This window comes from Mixophyes fleayi, chromosome 2 (genome assembly GCF_038048845.1).
Source record: "Mixophyes fleayi isolate aMixFle1 chromosome 2, aMixFle1.hap1, whole genome shotgun sequence".
Lineage (NCBI taxonomy): Eukaryota > Metazoa > Chordata > Amphibia > Anura > Limnodynastidae > Mixophyes > Mixophyes fleayi.
This window is the reverse complement of record NC_134403.1, coordinates 264,209,076-264,235,133: the sequence shown is the minus strand read 5'-3', so window position 1 is coordinate 264,235,133 and position 26,058 is coordinate 264,209,076. Positions and strand designations below refer to the sequence as shown.

Here is a 26,058-nt window from a genome sequence, read left to right as displayed (position 1 = left end):
GAACTATTGTGATGCTTTAATTAAAATATGTTGTACGCATTGTTCATTTATGTTATATATTGCTCATTATTGAAAAAAGTCAAGAATTCAAAAGACCCGGCCTTTGTAAGGGAGGTATCACCTCTCTCATGGTGTCATCTGACTTGCAGTGGTGCCATCAAACCTAGAAGTGCAAGGCAATGAATGGGTTAAACATCACATTAAACTTTCTCATGATAGTTTAATAGAATGTATATGCTGTCCAATATGTCTAATATTTGTTTTTTGTTTAGACATTTGAAAATTAAAAAACAAAATCTGTCAAACTTAAAATAATGTGATTCCAATATTATTTATATTCTATGCATATAATTCAAAATATATAGTTTAGATGTAAATAAGGTGGTATTATTGGCCATCTTCTGTAATCAATGTAACCTATCCTCCACACATCACCGGTTGTGTCTTCCTCAGGACCTATTTTATATCACGCTTTGATGCGTGGATAATTGACTATCCATTTGCTGACATTTTTCCTTTCTCTCCAGGTATTTTTTTTCTCTCGGAAACATTGTTCAATCACAGCCTGTGTCATTCCCTATGGGCTGCGAGGAAGGAGAAAAAAAAAAAGCCCAGACTTCACAACGTATGCATGTGAAGAATAGGGAGGCAGGCAGGATAGATGAGAGGCAGAAACATGCTGTGAGGGAGAGCAGGCATGATCGCTATGAGAGAAGAACAACGGAAGATTGGGAGTGACAAGCTCTCAGGAAGCTTCTCTTATATATATTTGGACTTTCCCAGGTTCAAACTTGAAAAGGCAAAAGGCAGCACCCAGAACACTGGTAATCCTGGAGATACCGGTGAGTAAAGCGGTTTCTCGTTTTGGAAGCTATTAACCCCTACTAGTGATAGTTCTGCAACACATTACCAAGCAATGCATCACTGACTCTGGTGCTGAAGGCTACCTACTTTACAAGGGCATCACAGAGATCCCTGTCAAACATTGCTCTATGCTGCTGTCACTGTCTCCAACATCAACCCTCAATGTCACACATACAAACTCTGGCTGCTCCCTGCTGACCATTTAATTAGAAAAATGTTTCATTTCACAGTTTTTAGACAGCAGCCTACATCCAGCTAAATAATCCCACGAGTGGGTCTTCAGACTGAAGCCTACATTACAATTAACAATTCCCCGACATACAGGGCAAAACATCACTGGATTTCCAGGAAAGCAATGTTTCTCAATATAGATATGACATAATGCTTGCTGCTAATTAAGCAGGAAAGAAAGGTTTTTGTGGGTTGTTTTTTTTTTTTACTGAATGCTAAAAGAAAGTGTTATGATGCAAATTAGTATAGAGCTATAATAATATAGAGCTATAAAGCCATCTTTTTTTATTTTTAAATCTGGTACAACTAATGTTTGTAAAATACATCCATTTTTTTTTTTTGCATACTTAATTTGTGGAATTGGTTCCCATCATAGGTGGTTTTGGTATATACAGTAAAGAAATCTGGACTGATTACAGATCTAGGATTAAACATGGTCTGATGTTTTAAGTTGGTAGGATAAAAGCAGATTATAGGAGCCAAAGCTGTTCTGATCTGCCATGATTGTATATGTATGAGTGACTGTCATTAACACACTCCGATTATGACATATTACTGAACCCTTGTTATATCATATGAAATTGACACTTTTAAAAGGCGCCAGTATGGAGGTCTCTGGAGATTGTTCTGTGGAATAAAACAGATTCTACGGGTTATGGTTTCTGAAGCTATAGATTCAACAGAACTTCAGATGTGTAATTAAATAATTCTGTTCATGCTCCTCTGAGTTTGCATTTCCTGCAGATGTGCCCTGGAGCTCTCTGATTAAATAATTTGTGTGTGGATTACCTTACCAGGGCTTTGGATTTAACCCTTTTTTTGCTTGCAGGCAAAGCTCATCTAGTGAGTTTTGTATTGAAGTCGCAGAACGCATCTGTAAGATATAACATGGATTTTAAACTAAAGCAATAAGGATAAACTGTGTATGTTTAAATGGTTCTCATCAGGACTTGTCTTGGCTCTGTCCAGTATCTTAATGTAAACTGTGTTAAACTTGCTGTTTAAAGTTTATTTCTACTTTCTCAGAAATCCTATTGTCTGCTGTTCCTGTAGTTCATATTATTTAAGCTTTCTATAATGTGAAACTGCATTTAACATTTGGTGTATGATATTAGTGGTGCAGTTACAGTTAACTTTGATATTTCAGTGAGTATGAGTCATTACCAAAGGTAGTTGTTACATACAGACTGTATGCACTGGACTGCTTATTGGATAATGATGCTTTCTTGAACCAAAGTGACCTCAACTACGATAACATGAGTGAAGCCTGGTAATCTTCTCTCTCTCACCTACTGGATTTTTATTTATATGATACAAACACACCAGTCACTGAGTCATGTACAATATGCAAACGTAGAGCAAAAACCATGCATGAAAATGGTGAGCATGGCAGCTGGACAATGTGCATGCCATAAGTATAGTTGTCAGGTCTCTGACAATGCAGAACTGCCCAAAAAATGGTAAGTTTGCAAGCCTGTAATTTAAAAGATAACTACAGTTAAAAATAAAAAAAATAGTTTTTTGTGATGTTTGGGAATATAAAATTTTAAAATAATAACTTTGGGCCTGATTCATTAAGGATCTTAACTTAAGAAACTTCTTATTTCAGTCTCCTGTACAAAACCATGTTACAATGCAAGGGGTGCAAATTAGCATTCTGTTTTGCACATAAGTTAAATACTGATGGTTTTTTCATGTAGCATACAAATACTTGATAGCTTATTTGTACACTGAAATTTAAAGTTGATATTTGTGTGCTACATGAAAAAACAGTCAGTATTTAACTTATGTGCAAAATAGAATACTAGTTTGCACCCCTTGCATTGTAACATGGTTTTGTCCAGGAGACTGAAATAAGAAGTTTCTTAAGTTAAGATCCTTAATGAATCAGGCCCTTTTTCCCTAATCCTGGAATGGGCCCCCACCATTCACTGTATGAAGCAGGTTCCTGGCAGTTATATATAGCCAGGATCTCTGCAGCTTATGTTTGGTACTGTTCATCTTTCTCCATAGCAGAGGAGATCCGATACAGCAGCTGTAAGCCTTTCAATTAGAGCAGCTCTGCTGGATCTCCCCTCCAGGGGAGGGACCCAGAGCAAGGTACTATTAATGGGTGAAGCTTACTAAAATTGATTCTTAAAGAGGAAAATATCTGTATAAAACAGAATATTTGTGGCGAGTCTTGACTGTTGATATTATCAGCAATAAGCCCTCGAATGCAGGCTGATGACCATAGGGAAGGAGTTAGTAACTGGTTAGCGGATATACAACATTTACATTTCACTCCTACCCCTGCAGTGTGCTGTCTGGGGTTTCAGTTGTAGATTTAATGGTTTTCAAATGTGTACACAGTCATATCCAACTAGGGCTATTTGCTAACATTATTGCATACCTTGCACTAGACAGGTTCAAGCTAATTGTTGAGATGTCGCTGGGGATCAGGATCACAATTTGTATAAAGCAACTTTTATTTTAGATTTTGTGGATCTTTAAGGCTTCTAGTTAAAATGGAAAACAAACTGTGACGAAAATCTAAGCAACCAATCATAATGAAATTATGAAAATTGTCATGGAGAGTTTAGAGGATAACTCCACCTAAACCTAAAAAATTACCTTATGGTGAATATAGGTGAGATTAAAGAACATTTACTTGCCTCCCAGGTCCCATGATGGCTTTAATGATCAAAGTAGGCGATGCCCTCCTGCTCTGGATGGGTGAGAGTTCTACTCTCCTTGTTGTTCTTATTGATCTCACCTTGCTATACTCCACTAATGTTTTAGTTTTTGGTGAAGTTATCTTTTAATCTATTCACTAAGGCAACTAAGAAAATGTTTATCAAATTCACATATTTGGAAATGACATTTATATGGCAGGCTTTTAAGTTCTTTACTGATACAGAGCGCGACATGAGCCAATGCTGAGATGTGGTCCCATATAGCAGGGCTGTGTTGACCTTGTTTGGTTTCATCAGTGCAGGATTGGGGTTTCTGATCAGGATATGAAATAGACCACCTCTAATCAAACTGCTACTAAATTTGGAGATTTGGGGTGTCTAAAAAGTAGAGATGCTCACTGACCCCCGTGTTTTGGTTTTGGTTTCAGTTTTGGATCTGGATTAGCTTCGGGTTTTGGTTCTGGTTTTGCCAAAACCGCCCTTGCATGTTTTGGTTTTGGTGTTGGTTTTGTTTAGCTATTTTTTATTAAATTTCATTTTTTGGGGTAAAATCACATAATTTCGTTATTATTTTGTACCTACATTATTATTAACCTCACTAACACTAAATTCCAGTGATTTCCATTCAATTTTTACCATCTCACAGGTCACAATATGCTTTTCATACACTTTCAGCCAAATACTGCATTGATCTGGCTGGATGGTAAGCGACAGAGCAATGACTCAAACACACGGTAGTTCCTACCACATCTAGGACACATTGGCACACAGCAGTGGCTGAAAAGAAAAGTGGGGCAAGATGGGATTGTCCTTGGATCATGAAACCAGTTATGGTTCATTGGATCGCTCCACCTGTTTCTTGGTTAAGTGAGGTAATTCTACAGCTAATACATGACAACGATCGCTCCAATTCCCACAAAATTATAATCTAGTTAGGTACCTTTCATGTAAAGTGCTGACTACAAACACAACAAAACACGTGTGGGAGAATGTGGCCTCTAAGAGGCTGACTACTAGACACAAAGACATTGCATGGATGGCTATCCAGGGGGGTCTGCCTCTCAGGACATTCATGGACTCCCGGAACCTGTGCCATTATGTCCACTACCCCTTCTGCATCACCAGAAGGGAAACAGCACAGCGTATTTTTTGGGACTGCCCCACTGCACAGGCATTGTTGGATGCCTTGGAACATGAACATAAGGACAGTGTGCCCAGAACTTGCCTTTCATACCATTCAGTATTTTATGGATTATTTTCTGGGACCCACATCATTGGGGCAATCCAGGAGGCCTGGAGCCTAATGAACTGCTTTAAGGACGCTATTTGGCTTGCCAGGAATCGCCCCATCCTGAAAAGGGAGACGATGACCATCCAGGACTGTCGCAGGCTGATACACAGCCTACTAAGAGACTATAACACCATTGACACTCCTGAATAAGAGGAAGATGATTAATTTTCTGTCTCTCTCTTCTCCTTCTCTCCCTATGTGTCTGTTTATTCAATGTAACACTGTTGAATTTGCCTGCAAATTCTACAGACAAGCCTACTTGTCTTCCTCTTCATTATTGACTGTTAGCAATGGAGCACTCGTCTTTGTATATTAGATCCTACACTTTGTAGTGCAAATTCAGAAAAAAAGCCTGCAAAGACTTATAGTAATGGCAGAATCACACATCAGTGCCAGGAAAGATTAATGGTGCAAGATGGAATTGTCCTTGGACCCTCCCACCCATCCATATGTTGGATCTTATAAAGGACATGCACACTTTAACAAACCAAGCACTTCAGCGACAAGGGCTGCCACTTTTGTGGCTGAAGTGCTTGGTTTGTTTGGGCCCCAACTAAACCAGCTATCAATGCCCTAAAGGCATGTTAGACCAACAGTGCTGTGAAATGAATTCTACACTGTCAAGATGTTGTCGTCATCATCTTCAGCATCATCCTCTCCCTCATCAGTGTGTACATCATCATCACAGACTATTAATTCATCTACGCTGGAATCCGCCATTAGAGATGTGTCAGTTCTTGGATGTATTTGCCGCTAAATGGAAGATGTAGTTCATTTTGATGAACATCGATCCTACGTCGATCACTGACAAGGTTCCTGGCTGTGCTGAAAACTCTTTTTGAGTACACACTGGGGGGTGGGCAGCTTAGGTATTGCAAAGCAAGTTTGTACATGGGTTTCCAAATGGCTTGTTTTTCCTCCCAGTATGGAAAGGGACTGACTGACATTTCGATTTCAATTAACTCTTGAAAAAAATCCTCCACCATTCTTTGCAGAAAATACAGCTTTTTTTATAAGAGGGTATATGAGACCTCAAACACTTTGTAGTGCAAATTCAGAAAAATACACTTTAATCCCTGCTAGGCCATCTCTAAACAATACAGTGCTATATTAGAATTTCATCACTCACAAAATACAGCTTTTTTTAGAAGGGGGTATATGAGACCCCAAACACTTTGTAGTGCAAATTCAGAAAAATACTGTGCTATATTAGGAGTTCAGCACTCAGACAATTCAGCTTTTTTATAAGGGGGTATATGAGACCCCAAACACTTTGTAGTGCAAATTCAGAAAAATGCCTGCTCTATACTGCTCTATTACTGCTCCTGTGACCTAACCCTTCTCTGTCCCTCTCTCAAATGACGCTAGATCGCCGTGGTGGCGGGTATTTATTGATTCTAAAACTCGCAAGAACCGAGATCTGACGACGTCACAATGACGTTTTGCCTCGTTTTGGAATCCAAATAGGCACGAGAGTACCGAGCTGACTCTGCTCGGTACTCAGATCCCCGAAGTTCGGGTGGGTTCGGTTTCAAGGAAACCGAGCCCGCCCATCTCTACTAAAAAGTAACAGTGACATGCAATTCTAACAGTGCGTTTCATAATAAATAGATATCCATGTCATTTGTCATTGCAAGACACACGAGATTGAGATTATCCTGTATTGACAGAAGTTGAACCCTGCAGTCCAGGTACAAAACATTGGGGAAATAAGAGCTCATGTTTGTCAGTATAAACATTAGTGTACAAATAACAGTATTAGGTTAACTAGATGCAGTTTAGCATTATCGATTCCTGTTTTTATTTCTAGGTCATGCTATATTTGCTGAAACTAGGTCCTAATGTTACTGCAAGTGTAATCTTGATGTAGACACCACATCAGTGAAGTATACACGTGACAAATGCATAGCAGTCCACCCAAGGGCTTTAAGCAATAGTGAAGTGACCTGGATTTAAGTCTCCGTTACTCTATCTGTTCCTCCCGCTCTACCCTCCTACCACCCTTTCACTGCCAGAAACATCTGTTCTGCACAGCGTCAGCCATTCTTTTGTAATAAACACACACATGCATACACGCACATTTTGCTGCCAGTGAACCAGGTTAGTTGTAATGTCAGTATGATAACCATCATCTTCCCCCCAGGCATGCTGATGCCTAGTCTCAATATTTGCATTTTTTGTAAGGCCCAGTTTCTGTTCTTTCATGCTGTCCTTGTTGTACCGCATGGTTAGTTCATGTGGGCGTTCGTTGCTTAGTAACCAGAACTCATCAAGCTGAGTGCTAACGAACGGGTAGATAGGTGCGATATTAGTGATGCTGAGATTAACCCCCTGTCTTCCTAATATATCCCGTGTTGGAAATGTAATTCAAAACTCTGAACTGCATTAATTTAATCAGAGCGTGCATGTCTGTAAAATAAAGATGTAGCCCACTGAATGGCAGTGTTTCTCATCTGAGCAGGGCGGTTTTTAAACCAAGACCTTCATGTATTGTAGTTTTAGCATATTCATTTCTTATGTGTTTGTGTAATTGGAACAATAGAACACTGCACATTGTCTAAGTGAATGCATTATTCCAATGAAAATTCATTTATAACTCTTCAGGAAGTGTGAGGGGGCAGTTCTTTGGATAGGTTTGAAAACAAACTGCTTTTAAAAAAAAACACCAATGCATACACTTACAAGTGTTTGAAACCAATATGAGATAGAAACAAATTGTGCTGAAAATCATCAAGGATTGGGATCATTGATGCCTACATGCCTGTGCCGTTTTCATGGGCAGAAGTGTAAATTGCGTGTCAGAGAAAAGCACTGAAACATATTGCATCCACAATTTTCTGACTCAAGTTTATATCACCATTCATGTACAGCAGAGGTGTGAAGACAGTAGGAGCAATTATCTTGATGCCTGCCGGATTTTAAGAGTATTGGAATTTGCCATGAGCAAAATGAATGTCTGAACTAGGTGCAGATCTAGAATTTTGTTAAAGGGGGAATGTTTACCAATTTTATTAATCTTATATAAAAAAAAAAACATTTGTTTGAAAAAGAATATTTGAAAGTAAATGTGCTACCAATGAATCTTTATCTACCATTGTACATTTCCATCTTCAATTTTCCTCCTTCGTCTCTCTCTGTTTCTCTCCCGGTCTCCCTCCCAACAGAACCTACAGCTATTCACTTAATACCAATGCACTCTGGTGCCAAATGCAGGGAGCAGTACTGCAGGGGTGAGGGGCAATCATTCCTTACCAACATCCCCCTTGGGATCCACCCCTGGTCTGAACTGCCAGTTTCTGAATCTGCAAGCTGAACTGCACTAGATCACATTCCCATGGCTGTCAGAACAACTCTTAACTGTCAAAAGAAGTTTTAGTTTTTAGTAGTTGCATGTCTCAGTGACTTGAGTGGGACCTTCTCATGAACACTGGGATCTGTTTATTAAAATTGGCGATTGGACTGGTTTTCTATTGCAGCTTATGACAGCGATATAAAACCTCCTATTGCCTCCTATATCTCCATGGCAGCATGGTGATACTCAGCTGCCCACCATACTGGCTGGCAGGTAACAGTACTCTTATCGCTTCGCAGGGGCCAGTCTTGGGGATTCTGCGCTTGCATGACCCGTCTTACTGACTCATACATGTCCAGTGGAACTGGACACCGTGACTTTCAGTTCCACCAGAATGATTGTGGTGGTATTTGTACTGCTGAAATTCTTGTTTAAATAGGCTTCCCCATGGGCAAGCTCTTGGTGATAGCACTGCACTAGCCTTTGATAGATAGAGACCACAGACTTGTGTGCAGTATAAAAACTATTGTTATTGTTGTTTTATTTATAAAATATATTCCACAGTACTGTATAGTGATGAGATAAAACAAACATACAACAATACATAACAGGGGCAAATGCAGGATTTGTTGAGGGGGGTTTCCACACCACGCCGCCAGTGGGCGTGACTAGCATGCATGTGGGTGTGCCTATAATTTTAGACAGTGCTTGGCTGCTCTCCAACTCTTCCTATCCCTATAATATACATGGGCAATGCTGCGTGCACTACTGTTAGGTGCACACAGTTCTCCCTTTTCAAGCAGAGCCGTGTGAAGCGGGGGCAGGGTCCAGCCACTTCAGTTATACAGTTCCTTATGGTCGGAGTGGGGTTTCCAGGCACTAGGAAACCCCCCTTCGGTTTGCCTATGCATAATTAGAATACAAAACTTTAGCCACCTAAATAGGAAATCTGGGAGTGATACAGAAGGTAGAAATCCACGCTTGAGTAACAGACCCGACCACCATACAAATGTAGAGGAGCCTAGTTCTTTCAAAATCATAAATAGATGCAAAATTCAATTAAAAATACAAGTTTGTATCATACTTTACAGTCCTGAAATAAAAACTTCCTGAGCACGCCACTTGAATTCCATGACTTTCTAGTAACAACTAGATTTGTGACTTATTAATATGGATACTTTTTTTTCCACTGCAAGCTCCATTCAACAGCTGTAAAATAGAGACTATTTATAGTGAATAAGTTGTTAGTAGTTAACTGTCAAGTTCATTGGGTGCACAAAATAAGTCTTTACAGCAGCAACACATAATGCCTTCAAGGTGAGTTGTAGTGGTGTCTGCAATCTATTTACATAAAAAAACACATTCTCTTCTGCAGCTGTTGCATAATTTGTGCATATATCTTATACAATTGTGTACTTGTGAGATGTATGTGCATAGATTATAGGTGTACTATTCATTCATAAACAAAATATATTAAAAAAAAATGATTGCCGCTTAATGTGTCACTAACATATCACATATCACAGCAATTTAATAAAAAAATATTGCAGAAGCTGCTGCCCTATGTCTGGCTGCCACTACAAAACTTCTCCGAAGCAGTAAGAGTTAATTTAATGCTTTGCAAGGTCAGTCACTGCACTATTGCACATGCCAGAGCTGGCTTCCCACATTTCAGTTTCAGCTCCACTAATGGGGAAATAAAATATAAAAATAGATATAATTTATTTTAAAAATTAAATAAATATTTTAACAGATACAGCCGTTCCTGACTGCAAGCAGAGTAGGGAATTTGGATCAATGAAACTAATAGGTCCCATCTCAATGCCCATTTTTAGGATAACTGGCCAAATGTTGATTTACTTTTTGCAAATAGTCCTTTTGTTCTGACAACCAACTGTGAATACATCTCTTTCAAGTAATATTTGTATATTGACTTTCATATACGACAGATGCTTAATGTATGTCTCACATTCCAGTAATACATAAGATGTTACCTTCTTAATGCCTGCAGTTGAAGGCATTATGTAGTGTGATAGACGTAACCCTTCAGTCTTCTGTTACTGTCAGTGGCATGTGGTTATCTCAAATACTTCTACTGCAACAGTTTTGTTGGTTCAATATTAGAAACAAATAGGAGATCACAGAACAAAATATATTCACCACTATTGTATTTGTATTTTAGCAGCTGAATTACTCCCTGCAACATTTAATAAATATCTGTTGTACTTTTGTATAGCTTGAGCCAACTATCCTTTTCATTTTTGATCAGAAGAATAAGCTTTGTTTCTCTCCAGTATATCACTCATCATGCTTAACAACAATAGTAATTTATATATTTAAACGGTACTCAAACATATCATGGGGTAAATGTATCAAGCTGAGAGTTTTTCGGCGGGTTTGAAAAACCAATCAGATTGTAGCTATCATTTATTTAGTACATTCTACAAAATGACAGCTAGAATCTGGTTGCTATAGGCAACATCTCCACTTTTCAAACCCGCTGGAAAACTCCTAGCTTGATACATTTATCCCCATATCTTCATATATTCAGATTATACATTCTACTGCTAAGATTCCATCCAGATCACTGGTTAGTTGTGACAAAAAAGACAATATCCAATAGGAATTAAATGATCCATGTTTTTTGTTAATAATTTCACATACATTCGCTTAGATTGTAAGCTCATGTGGGCAGGGTCATCTGTACCTTTTGGTTGTATCATATATATATATATAGCGCTACAAAATATGTTAGCATTTTATAAATAAAACATAATAAACATAATATAAGGCAACATTCCAGTCTATCGAAGACCCTCCTCAAACCTTCTTATATAAAACAATAATTTATTAGATGCAAACACTTCTCCTGTCCTGTGACCTCTGAAGATCATTGAGTTTTGCATTAGCACAAGTGGGAATGAATACTAGTTACTATCACTGAGCAGACAAATCAAAGTTGTTGGGGTTTTTTTCCTGTCAGAAAAGAGCAGTGTTCTGAAATTCCAGCAGTGACAGCAGAGATGGGAAATGCAGACTCTGTCACAAGAGACGCACTCCGGCATCTGTCAGGACAACAAGGTTTTGACAGTTGAAGGGCTTCCTGTGTGCTTAGAAAAACACAAAGGACTAAAAAGCCTATGTGGAAACGGTCTTAATCTGAGACCGGGCCAAGAAAGAAGGACGTCTGTGCTGTACTATCAAGGATTTCAGAATGTAGAGACATAGTAAGTATCTCAATGATAACTATTTCACAATATATAATGCAACTCAATACACTAATCTCAAAGTAGAAACCCCTTCAGCACCTCTCTTCACCTATCCCTTCTTTGGCCTAAAGTCCAATTAATATCCTTTTGAAGTTCAAGTCTTTTGACATTCTGCTCTCACCCTTCTATGCTATGCAAAGTATTAGTTTAATCTTCTCTTGAAATGTATGAATTTTACAGGCATTTAATTCCAAACATTTTAAAACTGCTTATTCCATTTCATTTCAATGTGTTTTTATATAATTGTTTGTCAACACTACAATACTATGACTCCCCAGGGTGACAAGTGGTCATTTCTGATGTTATAATTGCCAAATATGTGACAGTTTTGTTAACCTACATGTAATACCAGTTGTGTAAGTAACAGGGCATGAGTGAAAATGGTGGTTTAAAAATAAATAAATAAATAAATAAATATTAGGACAGTAAGTCATAAAACCACTGTTTCTGTTATGTCTGGATTCTAGACAGGAGATTCTCTATGAAAGTGTTAATAAGGAACTGTCAAGTTGTATCAATGATCTAATGGCTGCTTAATATAAGAGTTTTACTCACTGTTCTTGTTGATCTACCTGCTGACTTCAATACTGTATATTATTACCTACTCATGCATACTCATTTGGCCTAACCCTACACAATCCAATCCTTTTAGTATTTCTTGTGCAGGATCTATGTCCTCCCTCTATCAGTTGGACTACTCCAGGAATCAGTGCTCTTATGCTCTCTCTTATACTTTTCCCTGTGTAAACACAATCAACAGTTTGGCTTTTCAGTACCACCTCTATGGTGATGAAGTCCAACTGTACACCTTCTTCCATGGTCTCTCTCCAGCTCTTGACTAACACTGCCATTTGTCTCTATGATGTCTCCTCTGTTGTGCCCTCCATCTATCTGAATGGTATATGATTTATATTGATTTCATTTTTTCTTTAACACTGCAACAGTCCATGCTGATGTTGATCATCATCATCACAGATACTTGCAGCAGGGGTCAAGCACCCACAAGTGGCAGATCTGTGTATGTGTACATGAACAAATGAGTTGCATTTACGTGAACACACCTTTACTGTACACATCGACGCATTCATGCCTCTTCCCTCCACTGTACTGTCTCCCCGTGCATATGAAGATATGCAATAATCTTGATACAGATGTATACATATGCATTTATTGATCTTTTTACATATGCATTATTGATCCCCTCCTCTTTCTCTCTATATCAGGGTCCATCAACACTATGTTCTTGGACCTCTGCTCTTCTCTCTCTACACCTCCTCCTTTGGCGCACTCATACGCTTACTTTGAGTTCCATTACCACCTGTACACAGATTACATCCAAATCTCCCTTTCCTCCACTGACCTCTCTCCCTCTTTCCTGTCCCAACTGCCTCTCCGATGTCTCCACCTGAAGGACCAAATACTTCTTCAAACTTAGCTTGTCCAAATCCGAGCTCATTAAAACCCCCCCTCGTGTAATCCTTAGCTCCACCATCAGCTCCACTCTTCACATCCAATCCCTCTCTCAGTCCTACCACTTCATCAGCAACATTGCCAAAATATGTCCCTTCCTCAGAAAGAAAACCCTGGTCCACTCGCTTATCATTTCCCACCTTGACTACTGTAACATACTCCTTACTGTCTTCCTACACCCGTACCTTCCCTCTGTAATCCATCCTGAATGCTACTGCTAAACTAATCTTCCTCCTCCATTGCTTCTCTTCCTCTACTCCTCTCTGCAAATCCCTTACCTGATTCATTGTTCCTTTCAGCTACTCACCCTCACCTGCATAGCCTTCACTAACGCTTTCCCACCTTACATCTATGACCTCATCACAAGATACACCCCTACTTAATTTCTCCTCTCCTCTCTACCTTGGACCTTCATCTCTCTTTCATTCTCATAACCTCCTTTCACTCCTGTCTCCAAGACTTCTCCCGTGCTGCTCCACTCCTATGGAACTACTTGCTTTGCCCTACCACTCTCTCCCAACCTACAGTCCTTCAAATGTTCCCTCAAAACCCACCTTTTCATGCTTGGTTATGCTACCCCCTCCTACACCATGATGTCCACTGCCTCTGTCCAACAGAACCGTAACTGGACATTTTCCTTCTCTAATACTGTGCATACTCTCCTACCGGTTCTTGCAACTTATCTGGTGCTGCTGTTGGTGCCTTAAGCTTAGTTGCTGCTTGGCCAAATTCTGGAATGTTGTTGCCCTGTTTGAAAAAAAGATGTTATTCACCTCTTGGAAAGTGGAGCAGTGAGTGAACAATCTAGGTCACCCTCCCCCCAACCAGACGGGCATTAAATCACTAGCTTTTTTGTTAAATTAATTGGCCTCCTTCAGTCCAGTCAGCCCTAAAATGTAATTAATAGCATTCACATTTAATAAATATGCCCTCCATATGGCCCTAACATTAAATTAATAGCACCCACGTTTTATAACTAGGCCTCCTTCCCCGTAACCACCATTAATAGCATTCCCTTTTAATAAACAGACATATCACCCCGAACTCCGATATTAAATAACATTCCCATTTAATAAGCAGACCTATTTCACCCCCACCAGCCTGAACATTAAATTAAAAGCACTTCCATTTCATAAAAATGCCTATTTCCCCTACCAGTCCCAAGTTCAAATTAATGGCTTACTATAACTGATTTATTTTTGATAATATATTCAATTAGTGATTATGTTCCCTCCAGTCCTGCCTTGTTCTCTCTAGTCCCCCCATCCCCATTTTCTCAAGCCCCCCTCATTCTCTCCATCCGCTTATCCTCCCCTGTTCTCTCCAACCACCTCTCCGCCCATGTTTTTCTTGCTGTGTCTTCTTTCCTGCTTGTTGACTTGTTGACTCCTCTCAGCTTCTCTCCACTGACAGCGTCCTAACGTAATTTTATCATGTCAGTAACTCTGCAGGGAGCTGGGCACCTTACCTCATTGTGCCAGCTCTACTTCTGGTCAAATGCAGCTTTGCGGTGCTGCCCTGTGGCATTAATGTGTACCTGGGGGACTGGATAATGGGCATATAGTGGGCATCCATTGTGTCACCTCAGCATTGCGCCTTGGGCAGTGGCATTGCCCTCATTACAGCCCTGCTATCCAGTTTGTTTCTATTCCTTCTGTTTCTAATCAACCCCCTCCCTTTAGAATGTAAGGTCTCACGGACAGGGTCCTCTCAACCTATTGTCTCAAGTCCGTCCACTATCCGTCTACCTCATATATATTTTATTATGTCTTTTACTGAAATTCATGTGAGAGCTATGCTGTTTAGTTACTTACATGCACTGAATTTGTGCCTTTTTCTGTTATTGGTCACACACCACTACTCTATTTTTACCGCAAGTTGCTATCATGTGTAACTGGATTCATGAATTTGCTAATTGTACTCATGCTTTTGTTTATGCTTATTATATTCATGTATGTATGCTGATTGTCCAGCGCTAGGGCATCTCTGGTGCTTTATAAATAAATATCAATAAATAATAATCATCATAAAATGATGATGTAGCAGAAAGAAGAATGGACAGGGAGGCTTCCCAGTGCTTTCCCTATGTTCCATCTCTTGTGTCTTGACAGTAAATTAGGGATTCCCAATGTGCTGTATTTGTAAGGCATTTACTGCTGTCAATTCAAGGTCATGTGTTGCTGGCAGGGCCGGATTAACCATAGGGCTAACTGGGCTACAGCCCAGGGGCCTCGGGTATCCAGAGGGCCCTTGAAAGTGCCCAACAGCATTATCAATCAGTCGGGGGCGGGGGCGCCCCCGGCCCGATCAATGCTGCTGAGCACTTTCACTGTAGTCCTTCCCCGGTGCGCTGTAGTCTCCTTACTGAGGAGATCTCGTGAGTCTCACTCTCACAAGATCTCCTCAGTAAAGAGCGTACAGCACGCTGGGGAAGGACCGCAATGCCAGGAGATGGAGGTAAGTGCCTTGGGGGCGGGCTCGCATCACGGGGGGGCGGTTCGGATCACGGGGGGGGGCCCTCATGGGGGAATGGAGGCCCCCTTAGCCCAGGGGCCTCCATTCCCTTAATCCGGCCCTGGTTGCTGGTATAATATGGTTAATGGGGGATACTGGTAGTGCGAGTTATATTATACACTGGACAATTGGAGCTTCTTTATGTACTGAACTGGAAAATATTGGCTGTATTATATACTGGGTGATTTTGTTTATTTGGGCTGTATGCTGGTTGCTATTGGGGGTGAGTATTTTGCACTGGGGCTATGCTGCAAGAAGTAGGGTCAGAAAGTATAGTAAGCTGATACTATACTATACTCAGGGCCGGATTAAGGGAATGGAGGCCCCTGGGCTAAGGGGGCCTGCATTCCCCTGTGAGGGCCCCCTCCCTGATCCGAGCCGCCCCTCCCCCCCCCCTCCGGTGATCCGAGCCACCCCCCCCCTTCCCCCAGGTACTTACCTCCTTCTTCTCCTTCCCCGGCACGCTGTACACTCTTTACTGAGGAGATCTCGTGAGAGTGAGACTCACGAGATCTCCTCAGTAAGGAGAATACAGCGCGCCGGGGAAGTACTGCAGGGAAAGTGCTGAGCAGCACTGATCGGGCTGGGGGCGCCCCCGCCCCGACCGATCAATACTGCTGCTGAACACTTTCAAGGGCCCCCTGGATGCCATAGGCCCCTGGGCTGTAGCCCAGTTGGCCCTATGGTTAATCCGGCCCTGACTATACTACTAATTTGCACACCTAATATAAAATTGTTTACTCTCTTTGCCTTCGCAATGTGCTGGAATGGTACTGTTACTTAAGCATTCTATCATTTACCATTGTTCTGCCAATGATGCCTCATTATAGATAGAACAAGTTACATAACAGTCTTCACTTGTATTAATGTAAGTATGTAAAAAAAAAAATACTGAGAACCTATGCAGAAATATTTTTGTAAAAACAACATATAAGGTAATATTACTAACTTACATTTTTTTATGTTCTGTAGCAAAATGCTAGCGCTTTATTCAAATGTGATTTTTTTTTGTAGTTTGGAATATAGCTCTAAAAGTGATATTTCTGCATACATACCTATTCATGTGCTTTAAGGAAATAGCCAACAGATGGCACCATAACACTATTTAATCTTAAAATGTACTTATGATCGTTATTATTTTTTTAACATGCATTTATAAAACACCAGCATGCTCGGTAAGCACTTTGCAATTGGGAATAATCACAGTAATAAAACAAGAGTGCGTATTAATAAACAGACAAAGTTAGGAGGCCGTGCTCTTACAATATAGTATACATTTTAGACAATATATGTATACCAAACTGAAGTCTTTTTTTCCTGGAAAACCATTATAGTGTTTAAACTTTTTGCAAGGTCACATATAGGGGACTATGCATTAAGCAAAAACTTACTTAAAAGATGCGGAAACAGCTGTTTCCACATCTTTTAAGTGCTCTGCGCATGCGCACAGCACTTCCTCCTGTACCGGCAGCGCTAAGCTGCCGGTAAGCAGGAAAAAAACACTACAAGAGAGAGGTCACTTCCCCGGGGCTCCCACAGTAGCCCTGGCATGGTGCATCTTAGCGGTAACTAAATATGCATCACTGCGATGTGCAGCGATGCATATTTAGCTGTACTGCATCTTAGTAATGCATAGACCCCCTAGAGTCTTAACAGCCCAAGGTAAAGATCTAGAATAAACCACTGTTCTAAAAATAATAATACCAACTGGTTCTAACGGTAGAAATTATACATGAAAAGAGCCCGGTAAGCAGAGTCCAACTGGTTGCATGCTTAACCTCTTCCTATATCATTTCTATTTGGAATGTGTAGAGTAGGTTTGGAGAGTTTTACAAATACATTATAATTGTTAGTATTTCTATTACCATTATGTTTGGTACACTTGCTACTTTGTCTAATTACAATATATATGTTTTGGGTGGATTTTAATTAGAAAAAGTCATAAAGAGTCAACCTTAATTTATTAAACCTTAGTGGCCATCTGTAAATGTTTATAAAATTAGAAGTAAGAAATGTTTTAAAGGGGCGATTGCATATTCAGTGATTTATTTTTTCTGTTTAGTTTTTTTTATGTATTTTCAGTTTTATATAAAAACTGATAAAATTATATGAAAAAAATGGTTTACGTGAGTTAATGGAATTTAAAAGTTATCAACGTGTTTCAGTTTTGCAGCTCACTTCTACAGTGAAATTTTGGCAATTAAGAATTTGCTATACTGTTCAAAAGTCTAAGCCAAATATTATGCACGATTGAGTTTTTAGGCTTCTATATATTTCATACTTAGAAATGGAACATCATGTAATTAGATAGAAATTGACAGTGATCTATATAGTACATTACATGGTCTTTTCTTTACTTATTTTGTGTTCTAGATGCCAGCTACTGGTCTCCCAGATGAGCCCCTACTCTTTCGGTGATTCAGCATGGAGGTACCACTTGCCAAAGACTTCCAATGGCAGACACTAGCACCTCTCTCCAGCCCCCGTGTGTACTGTTCTCTGGTAGAAGCTGGAGGGCAAATCTTTGCCATTGGAGGATGTGATGATGCAGGAAACCCAATGAATTCTTTTGAGGTATTTTCCCCAGAAGTTAACCGCTGGACTAGCTTAGCACCCATGCCCTCTGCCAGAGCTGGGGTGGCGGTGGTCTCAGTGGGCAAGAGAATCATGGTGGTTGGAGGAGTGGGGGAAAACCAGACACCTCTTAAAGTGGTAGAGGTCTACAACATTGATGAGGGCAAGTGGAAGAAGAAGAGCTCCCTACGTGAGCCAGCCATGGGAATATCAATCACTGTGAGAGGTAATTGTCTATTTCCTTCTTGCAGTAAGATTATATTTCTAACCTGAGGGATGACAGTATGCCGGCACGTAGAAACAATTTATTTGTCACTATACAGCTTGTATTAGGAATTACCCATGCGCCTTAACACAAAAGGTACAGGGTCTCCATGAGCTTGGATTTGTGTATTTTGCATAGCAATTTGAGTAGAAGACTTATCAGCACATCCAATCTTGCCAAGATCAAATACTATTAGAGTGAAGAGAACAAACTGCTATTTGAGAGGAGTGCAACCTGGTTTCATTAGACTAGCAAGAACATTAATCGCCTTAGTCAAAAAGAACACTACAAAATAAAAATACGTAAATTGACTAATTCCTTATAATTAAGTTATCACTGGATCAAAGCTTAAATAGTTTAGAAAATTTATTTAGAAAACGTTTAGAAAATTCATTAACTCCTTACTAGTGTTTAGTTCCATGTCTTATGTGAAACAGCCTAAAGAGATCTTTATTTTTTCTTCTTTTCTTTTTTACTTTTTGTAGACTGCAGGGTGTATGCTGCCGGAGGAATGGGTTCAGATTTAAGACCACATTGTTTTCTTCAGCAGTTTGATATGTTAAAAGATATTTGGGTCCATTTCGCGCCAATGCCAACACCCCGTTATGGTGCTACGTCCTTTCTAAGAGATGCCAGTATTTATGTATTGGGTAAGCACTATGACAATCCTCCACTGTTAGCATGTCATTTCTTTAATATACCTGACAGGTATAGTTTTGCCAACGTACCACTACATGTTAAGCTGGCCACAACCAATATCACAGTGTGTGACCCCATAATCATTTTAATTAATTGGATTATTATTGGGAAGTAAATCTGTTCTTAATATGATGACTATAGGCCTTTTTGTGTGATAATATTATAACTACACTAAGCAGTCCTTGTGAAGCCTTTACAGGAGAGATCTGGCAGGTTGGTCAAGTGACTGAATCTTTTCAATTTTAGCACTTATGCGTCTGTCTAAATTGAAAACAGATCCTCTTACTGGGCACTCAGACTGAGCATCAGGATCAGCCTGTGTGACTAGCTTTACTTCATTGTCTATACTGGAAAATATACGTGTGGAGACGGGGCAACCTGACAATGCCTTTAAGACCTAATGATATTGTTGTCCCATTTTTATTTATAAAAATTATATATGTAGGAACATAACTGATTTAGGTTAACTTTAGTGTTAGTGGATACAGCGGCAGAACTAGCAAGTTGTGGGCTCCGGTGCAGGGAATCGGGGAGGATGGAACCAGGGTCCATAGCTTACTAGTTCCCTGTGCAGTGAGACCCATTATCTCCATAGGCCATGGAGCACTGCACCTGCTCCACCAATGATAGTGGATATGCTACTTGTTCTTGCTCTTTAGTAAATGTACAGCTATAAAAGTAGTGTATAATAATGGCACAATACAGTGTCAAAACAGAAAAAGTGATGCCCTTCAAAAGAGACACCAACAGATTATGCTGCAAAATCATGAGCTAAATTATAAGCAAAACTCTTCTTGCAAAGTTGATATAAAATGTGTGATGCACAATTGCAGGATGTTACATATTGTACAATGAATGGTATGATCTGACACTTTTAGTGAGGAAGGATGCTGACATTACAATGCATGGAATACCCTGACCCTGAAGGGAAATGTGGAGCAAAGCTATCCTCATTTTAATGTTTAAACTATGGTCCGATGTTGTATTGGAATGCTATGCATAAAACATAATTTGGGACATTTAAATTGTTGTCTAGTACACGCAATGTAGATTTTTTTAGAAACATAGGCACTTGCCTAAAGCTATCATCATCATCACCATATATTTATATAGCACCACTGATTCCGCAGCGCTGTACAGAGAACTCACTCACATCAGTCCCTAGCCCATTTGAGCTAACAGTCTGAATTCCCAAACATACACACACACAGCTATGAGGTACATAGCTGCCAGCCACCGTGGAAATTATTTAAAACAAGTAGAATTTTAGTTGATTACTTAAGTGTTGTGAATCTGCATAATCCTGCCAAAACCTGCAGTTCCACATTCCATAGAGCTGTGGGACTTGTGACATCACTTGTAGCTAAGCCACAGCTGTACCTACTGGCACATTACTTATAAATCTGACCCAAGTGCATTGAATTTCTGAGTCTTAACATACCATACATACGTTATAGATATTGTGCTTACTGGGGCTGATTTAGGTAAGTTCAACTGGTAAACACAGAATGCACTGTTTTCTGCACTGCATACTTACAGTAAAATGGCATACGTCTAAGTCTGTATTCATCTACATAAATGGCATGCTAGGGTCAGGTAAATGTTACTCCCAGTCCCAGTGCTAGCCTTCCAAGGCTAATAATCCACATAAAAAGGAAACCACCTATAGTCCCTATAGTGCCTCCAATATATGGAATAAAGGCGGCAAATAGACCTAACCCTATCATCCTAGAGGTAACCAGCACTGAAAAGCCCTGGAACTCTTTCAGGCACCCATGGGCAGTGGTATTCTGGGCTAAATAATAAATAATAGTGAACTCAAGGGTGGCAAATATGTCACCTGTTGGGTTCATATAAAATGGACAACATAATGGATAAGAAATATATAATACTTAATAGTGATAATCACCCCTACTGGCTAGCTTTGTGGTTGTATGATGTGCAGGGGCCCACACTGAAACTATTTTATTCATTTTATAAAGCTTGTTACTAATGTAGGGGGTGGCAGCAATGAATATCACTCAGAAAAATTAAATCTACAGTGGCTATAAAAGGTATTCACCCCCCTTGGACTTTTAAATATTTTGCTGTGTTGCAACATGGAACCATGATGGATTTATATGAATTGTATTCCCAATAATCAACACAAAGTTCTCCATGGGGCAAAAAATTTAATCCAGCTACTTGTCTAAATTAATTATCTACATAATATAATATAATGAAAGGTGGCCAACAGATAATAGGTAACAGTCACTTCAGCCTGCAGCAGGAAGCAGGTTGACCACGGTTGTAGCTAAGAAGTATCCGGCTAACAAGTGAGAAGCAGCGGTCACTACAGCATACAGCGGGAGGCAGCTTTACCACGGATGTGGCTAAGAGTATTCGGCCAACAGGTGAGAAGCAGCGGTCACTACAGCATACAGCGGGAGGCAGGCTACCACGGATGTGGCTAAGAAGTATCCGGCCAACAGGTGAGAAGCAGCGGTCACTACAGCATACAGCGGGAGGCAGCTTTACCACGGATGTGGCTAAGAAGTATCCGGCTAACAGGTGAGAAGCAGCGGTCACTACAGCATACAGCGGGAGGCAGCTTTACCACGGATGTGGCTAAGAGTATCCGGCCAACAGGTGAGAAGCAGCGGTCTCTACAGCATACAGCTGGAGGCAGGCTACCACGGATGTGGCTAAGAAGTATCCGGCCAACAGGTGAGAAGCAGCGGTCACTACAGTATACAGCGGGAGGAAGCTTTACCACGGATGTGGCTAAGAAGTATCCGGCTAACAGGTGAGAAGCAGCGGTCACTACAGCATACAGCGGGAGGCAGCTTTACAACGGATGTGGCTAAGAGTATCCAGCCAACAGGTGAGAAGCAGCGGTCTCTACAGCATACAGCGGGAGGCAGGCTACCACGGATGTGGCTAAGAAGTATCCGGCCAACAGGTGAGATGCAGCGGTCACTACAGCATACAGCGGGAGGCAGGCTACCACGGATGTGGCTAAGAAGTATCCGGCTAACAGGTGAGAAGCAGCGGTCACTACAGCATACAGCGGGAGGCAGCTTTACCACGGATGTGGCTAAGAAGTATCCGGCTAACAGGTGAGAAGCAGCGGTCACTACAGCATACAGCGGGAGGCAGCTTTACCACGGATGTGGCTAAGAAGTATCCGGCTAACAGGTGAGAAGCAGCGGTCACTACAGCATACAGCGGGAGGCAGCTTTACCACGGATGTGGCTAAGAGTATCCGGCCAACAGGTGAGAAGCAGCGGTCTCTACAGCATACAGCTGGAGGCAGCTTTACCACGGATGCGGCTAAGAAGTATCCGGCTAACAGGTGAGAAGCAGCGGTCACTACAGCATACAGCGGGAGGCAGCTTTACCACGGATGTGGCTAAGAGTATCCGGCCAACAGGTGAGAAGCAGCGGTCTCTACAGCATACAGCGGGAGGCAGGCTACCACGGATGTGGCTAAGAAGTATCCGGCCAACAGGTGAGAAGCAGCGGTCACTACAGCATACAGCGGGAGGCAGCTTTACCACGGATGTGGCTAAGAAGTATCCGGCTAACAAGTGAGAAGCAGCGGTCACTACAGCATACAGCGGGAGGCAGCTTTACCACGGATGTGGCTAAGAGTATTCGGCCAACAGGTGAGAAGCAGCGGTCACTACAGCATACAGCGGGAGGCAGGCTACCACGGATGTGGCTAAGAAGTATCCGGCCAACAGGTGAGAAGCAGCGGTCACTACAGCATACAGCGGGAGGCAGCTTTACCACGGATGTGGCTAAGAAGTATCCGGCTAACAGGTGAGAAGCAGCGGTCACTACAGCATACAGCGGGAGGCAGCTTTACCACGGATGTGGCTAAGAGTATCCGGCCAACAGGTGAGAAGCAGCGGTCTCTACAGCATACAGCTGGAGGCAGGCTACCACGGATGTGGCTAAGAAGTATCCGGCCAACAGGTGAGAAGCAGCGGTCACTACAGTATACAGCGGGAGGAAGCTTTACCACGGATGTGGCTAAGAAGTATCCGGCTAACAGGTGAGAAGCAGCGGTCACTACAGCATACAGCGGGAGGCAGCTTTACAACGGATGTGGCTAAGAGTATCCAGCCAACAGGTGAGAAGCAGCGGTCTCTACAGCATACAGCGGGAGGCAGGCTACCACGGATGTGGCTAAGAAGTATCCGGCCAACAGGTGAGATGCAGCGGTCACTACAGCATACAGCGGGAGGCAGGCTACCACGGATGTGGCTAAGAAGTATCCGGCTAACAGGTGAGAAGCAGCGGTCACTACAGCATACAGCGGGAGGCAGCTTTACCACGGATGTGGCTAAGAAGTATCCGGCTAACAGGTGAGAAGCAGCGGTCACTACAGCATACAGCGGGAGGCAGCTTTACCACGGATGTGGCTAAGAAGTATCCGGCTAACAGGTGAGAAGCAGCGGTCACTACAGCATACAGCGGGAGGCAGCTTTACCACGGATGTGGCTAAGAGTATCCGGCCAACAGGTGAGAAGCAGCGGTCTCTACAGCATACAGCTGGAGGCAGGCTACCACGGATGTGGCTAAGAAGTATCCGGCCAACAGGTGAGAAGCAGCGGTCACTACAGTATACAGCGGGAGGAAGCTTTACCACGGATGTGGCTAAGAAGTATCCGGCTAACAGGTGAGAAGCAGCGGTCACAACAGCATACAGCGGGAGGCAGCTTTACAACGGATGTGGCTAAGAGTATCCAGCCAACAGGTGAGAAGCAGCGGTCTCTACAGCATACAGCGGGAGGCAGGCTACCACGGATGTGGCTAAGAAGTATCCGGCCAACAGGTGAGATGCAGCGGTCACTACAGCATACAGCGGGAGGCAGGCTACCACGGATGTGGCTAAGAAGTATCCGGCTAACAGGTGAGAAGCAGCGGTCACTACAGCATACAGCGGGAGGCAGCTTTACCACGGATGTGGCTAAGAAGTATCCGGCTAACAGGTGAGAAGCAGCGGTCACTACAGCATACAGCGGGAGGCAGCTTTACCACGGATGTGGCTAAGAAGTATCCGGCTAACAGGTGAGAAGCAGCGGTCACTACAGCATACAGCGGGAGGCAGCTTTACCACGGATGTGGCTAAGAGTATCCGGCCAACAGGTGAGAAGCAGCGGTCTCTACAGCATACAGCTGGAGGCAGCTTTACCACGGATGCGGCTAAGAAGTATCCGGCTAACAGGTGAGAAGCAGCGGTCACTACAGCATACAGCGGGAGGCAGCTTTACCACGGATGTGGCTAAGAGTATCCGGCCAACAGGTGAGAAGCAGCGGTCTCTACAGCATACAGCGGGAGGCAGGCTACCACGGATGTGGCTAAGAAGTATCCGGCCAACAGGTGAGAAGCAGCGGTCACTACAGCATACAGCGGGAGGCAGCTTTACCACGGATGTGGCTAAGAAGTATCCGGCTAACAGGTGAGAAGCAGCGGTCACTACAGCATACAGCGGGAGGCAGCTTTACCACGGATGTGGCTAAGAGTATCCGGCCAACAGGTGAGAAGCAGCGGTCTCTACAGCATACAGCGGGAGGCAGGCTACCACGGATGTGGCTAAGAAGTATCCGGCCAACAGGTGAGAAGCAGCGGTCACTACAGTATACAGCGGGAGGAAGCTTTACCACGGATGTGGCTAAGAAGTATCCGGCTAACAGGTGAGAAGCAGCGGTCACAACAGCATACAGCGGGAGGCAGCTTTACAACGGATGTGGCTAAGAGTATCCAGCCAACAGGTGAGAAGCAGCGGTCTCTACAGCATACAGCGGGAGGCAGGCTACCACGGATGTGGCTAAGAAGTATCCGGCCAACAGGTGAGATGCAGCGGTCACTACAGCATACAGCGGGAGGCAGGCTACCACGGATGTGGCTAAGAAGTATCCGGCTAACAGGTGAGAAGCAGCGGTCACTACAGCATACAGCGGGAGGCAGCTTTACCACGGATGTGGCTAAGAAGTATCCGGCTAACAGGTGAGAAGCAGCGGTCACTACAGCATACAGCGGGAGGCAGCTTTACCACGGATGTGGCTAAGAAGTATCCGGCTAACAGGTGAGAAGCAGCGGTCACTACAGCATACAGCGGGAGGCAGCTTTACCACGGATGTGGCTAAGAGTATCCGGCCAACAGGTGAGAAGCAGCGGTCTCTACAGCATACAGCTGGAGGCAGCTTTACCACGGATGCGGCTAAGAAGTATCCGGCTAACAGGTGAGAAGCAGCGGTCACTACAGCATACAGCGGGAGGCAGCTTTACCACGGATGTGGCTAAGAGTATCCGGCCAACAGGTGAGAAGCAGCGGTCTCTACAGCATACAGCGGGAGGCAGGCTACCACGGATGTGGCTAAGAAGTATCCGGCCAACAGGTGAGAAGCAGCGGTCACTACAGCATACAGCGGGAGGCAGCTTTACCACGGATGTGGCTAAGAAGTATCCGGCTAACAGGTGAGAAGCAGCGGTCACTACAGCATACAGCGGGAGGCAGCTTTACCACGGATGTGGCTAAGAGTATCCGGCCAACAGGTGAGAAGCAGCGGTCTCTACAGCATACAGCGGGAGGCAGGCTACCACGGATGTGGCTAAGAAGTATCCGGCCAACAGGTGAGATGCAGCGGTCACTACAGCATACAGCGGGAGGCAGGCTACCACGGATGTGGCTAAGAAGTATCCGGCTAACAGGTGAGAAGCAGCGGTCACTACAGCATACAGCGGGAGGCAGGCTACCACGGATGTGGCTAAGAGTATCCGGCCAACAGGTGAGAAGCAGCGGTCACTACAGCATACAGCGGGAGGCAGCTTTACCACGGATGTGGCTAAGAGTATCCGGCCAACAGGTGAGAAGCAGCGGTCTCTACAGCATACAGCGGGAGGCATGCTACCACGGATGTGG

General features: G+C 42.6%; 1 protein-coding gene across 1 annotated transcript in view; it reads left to right on the top strand.

Moving 5' to 3' along the window:
* Positions 1 to 495: 495 nt before the first annotated feature.
* Positions 496 to 26,058, top strand: part of KLHDC8A (kelch domain containing 8A) — a 41,349-nt gene continuing 15,786 nt past the window's right edge. Inside the window, exons 1-3 of the mRNA XM_075196117.1 lie at positions 496 to 842; positions 17,980 to 18,406; positions 18,931 to 19,095. Of these exons, the coding sequence (XP_075052218.1) occupies positions 18,031 to 18,406; positions 18,931 to 19,095 (541 nt within the window). The 5' untranslated portion in view covers positions 496 to 842; positions 17,980 to 18,030. The remainder of the gene's footprint in view (positions 843 to 17,979; positions 18,407 to 18,930; positions 19,096 to 26,058) is intronic.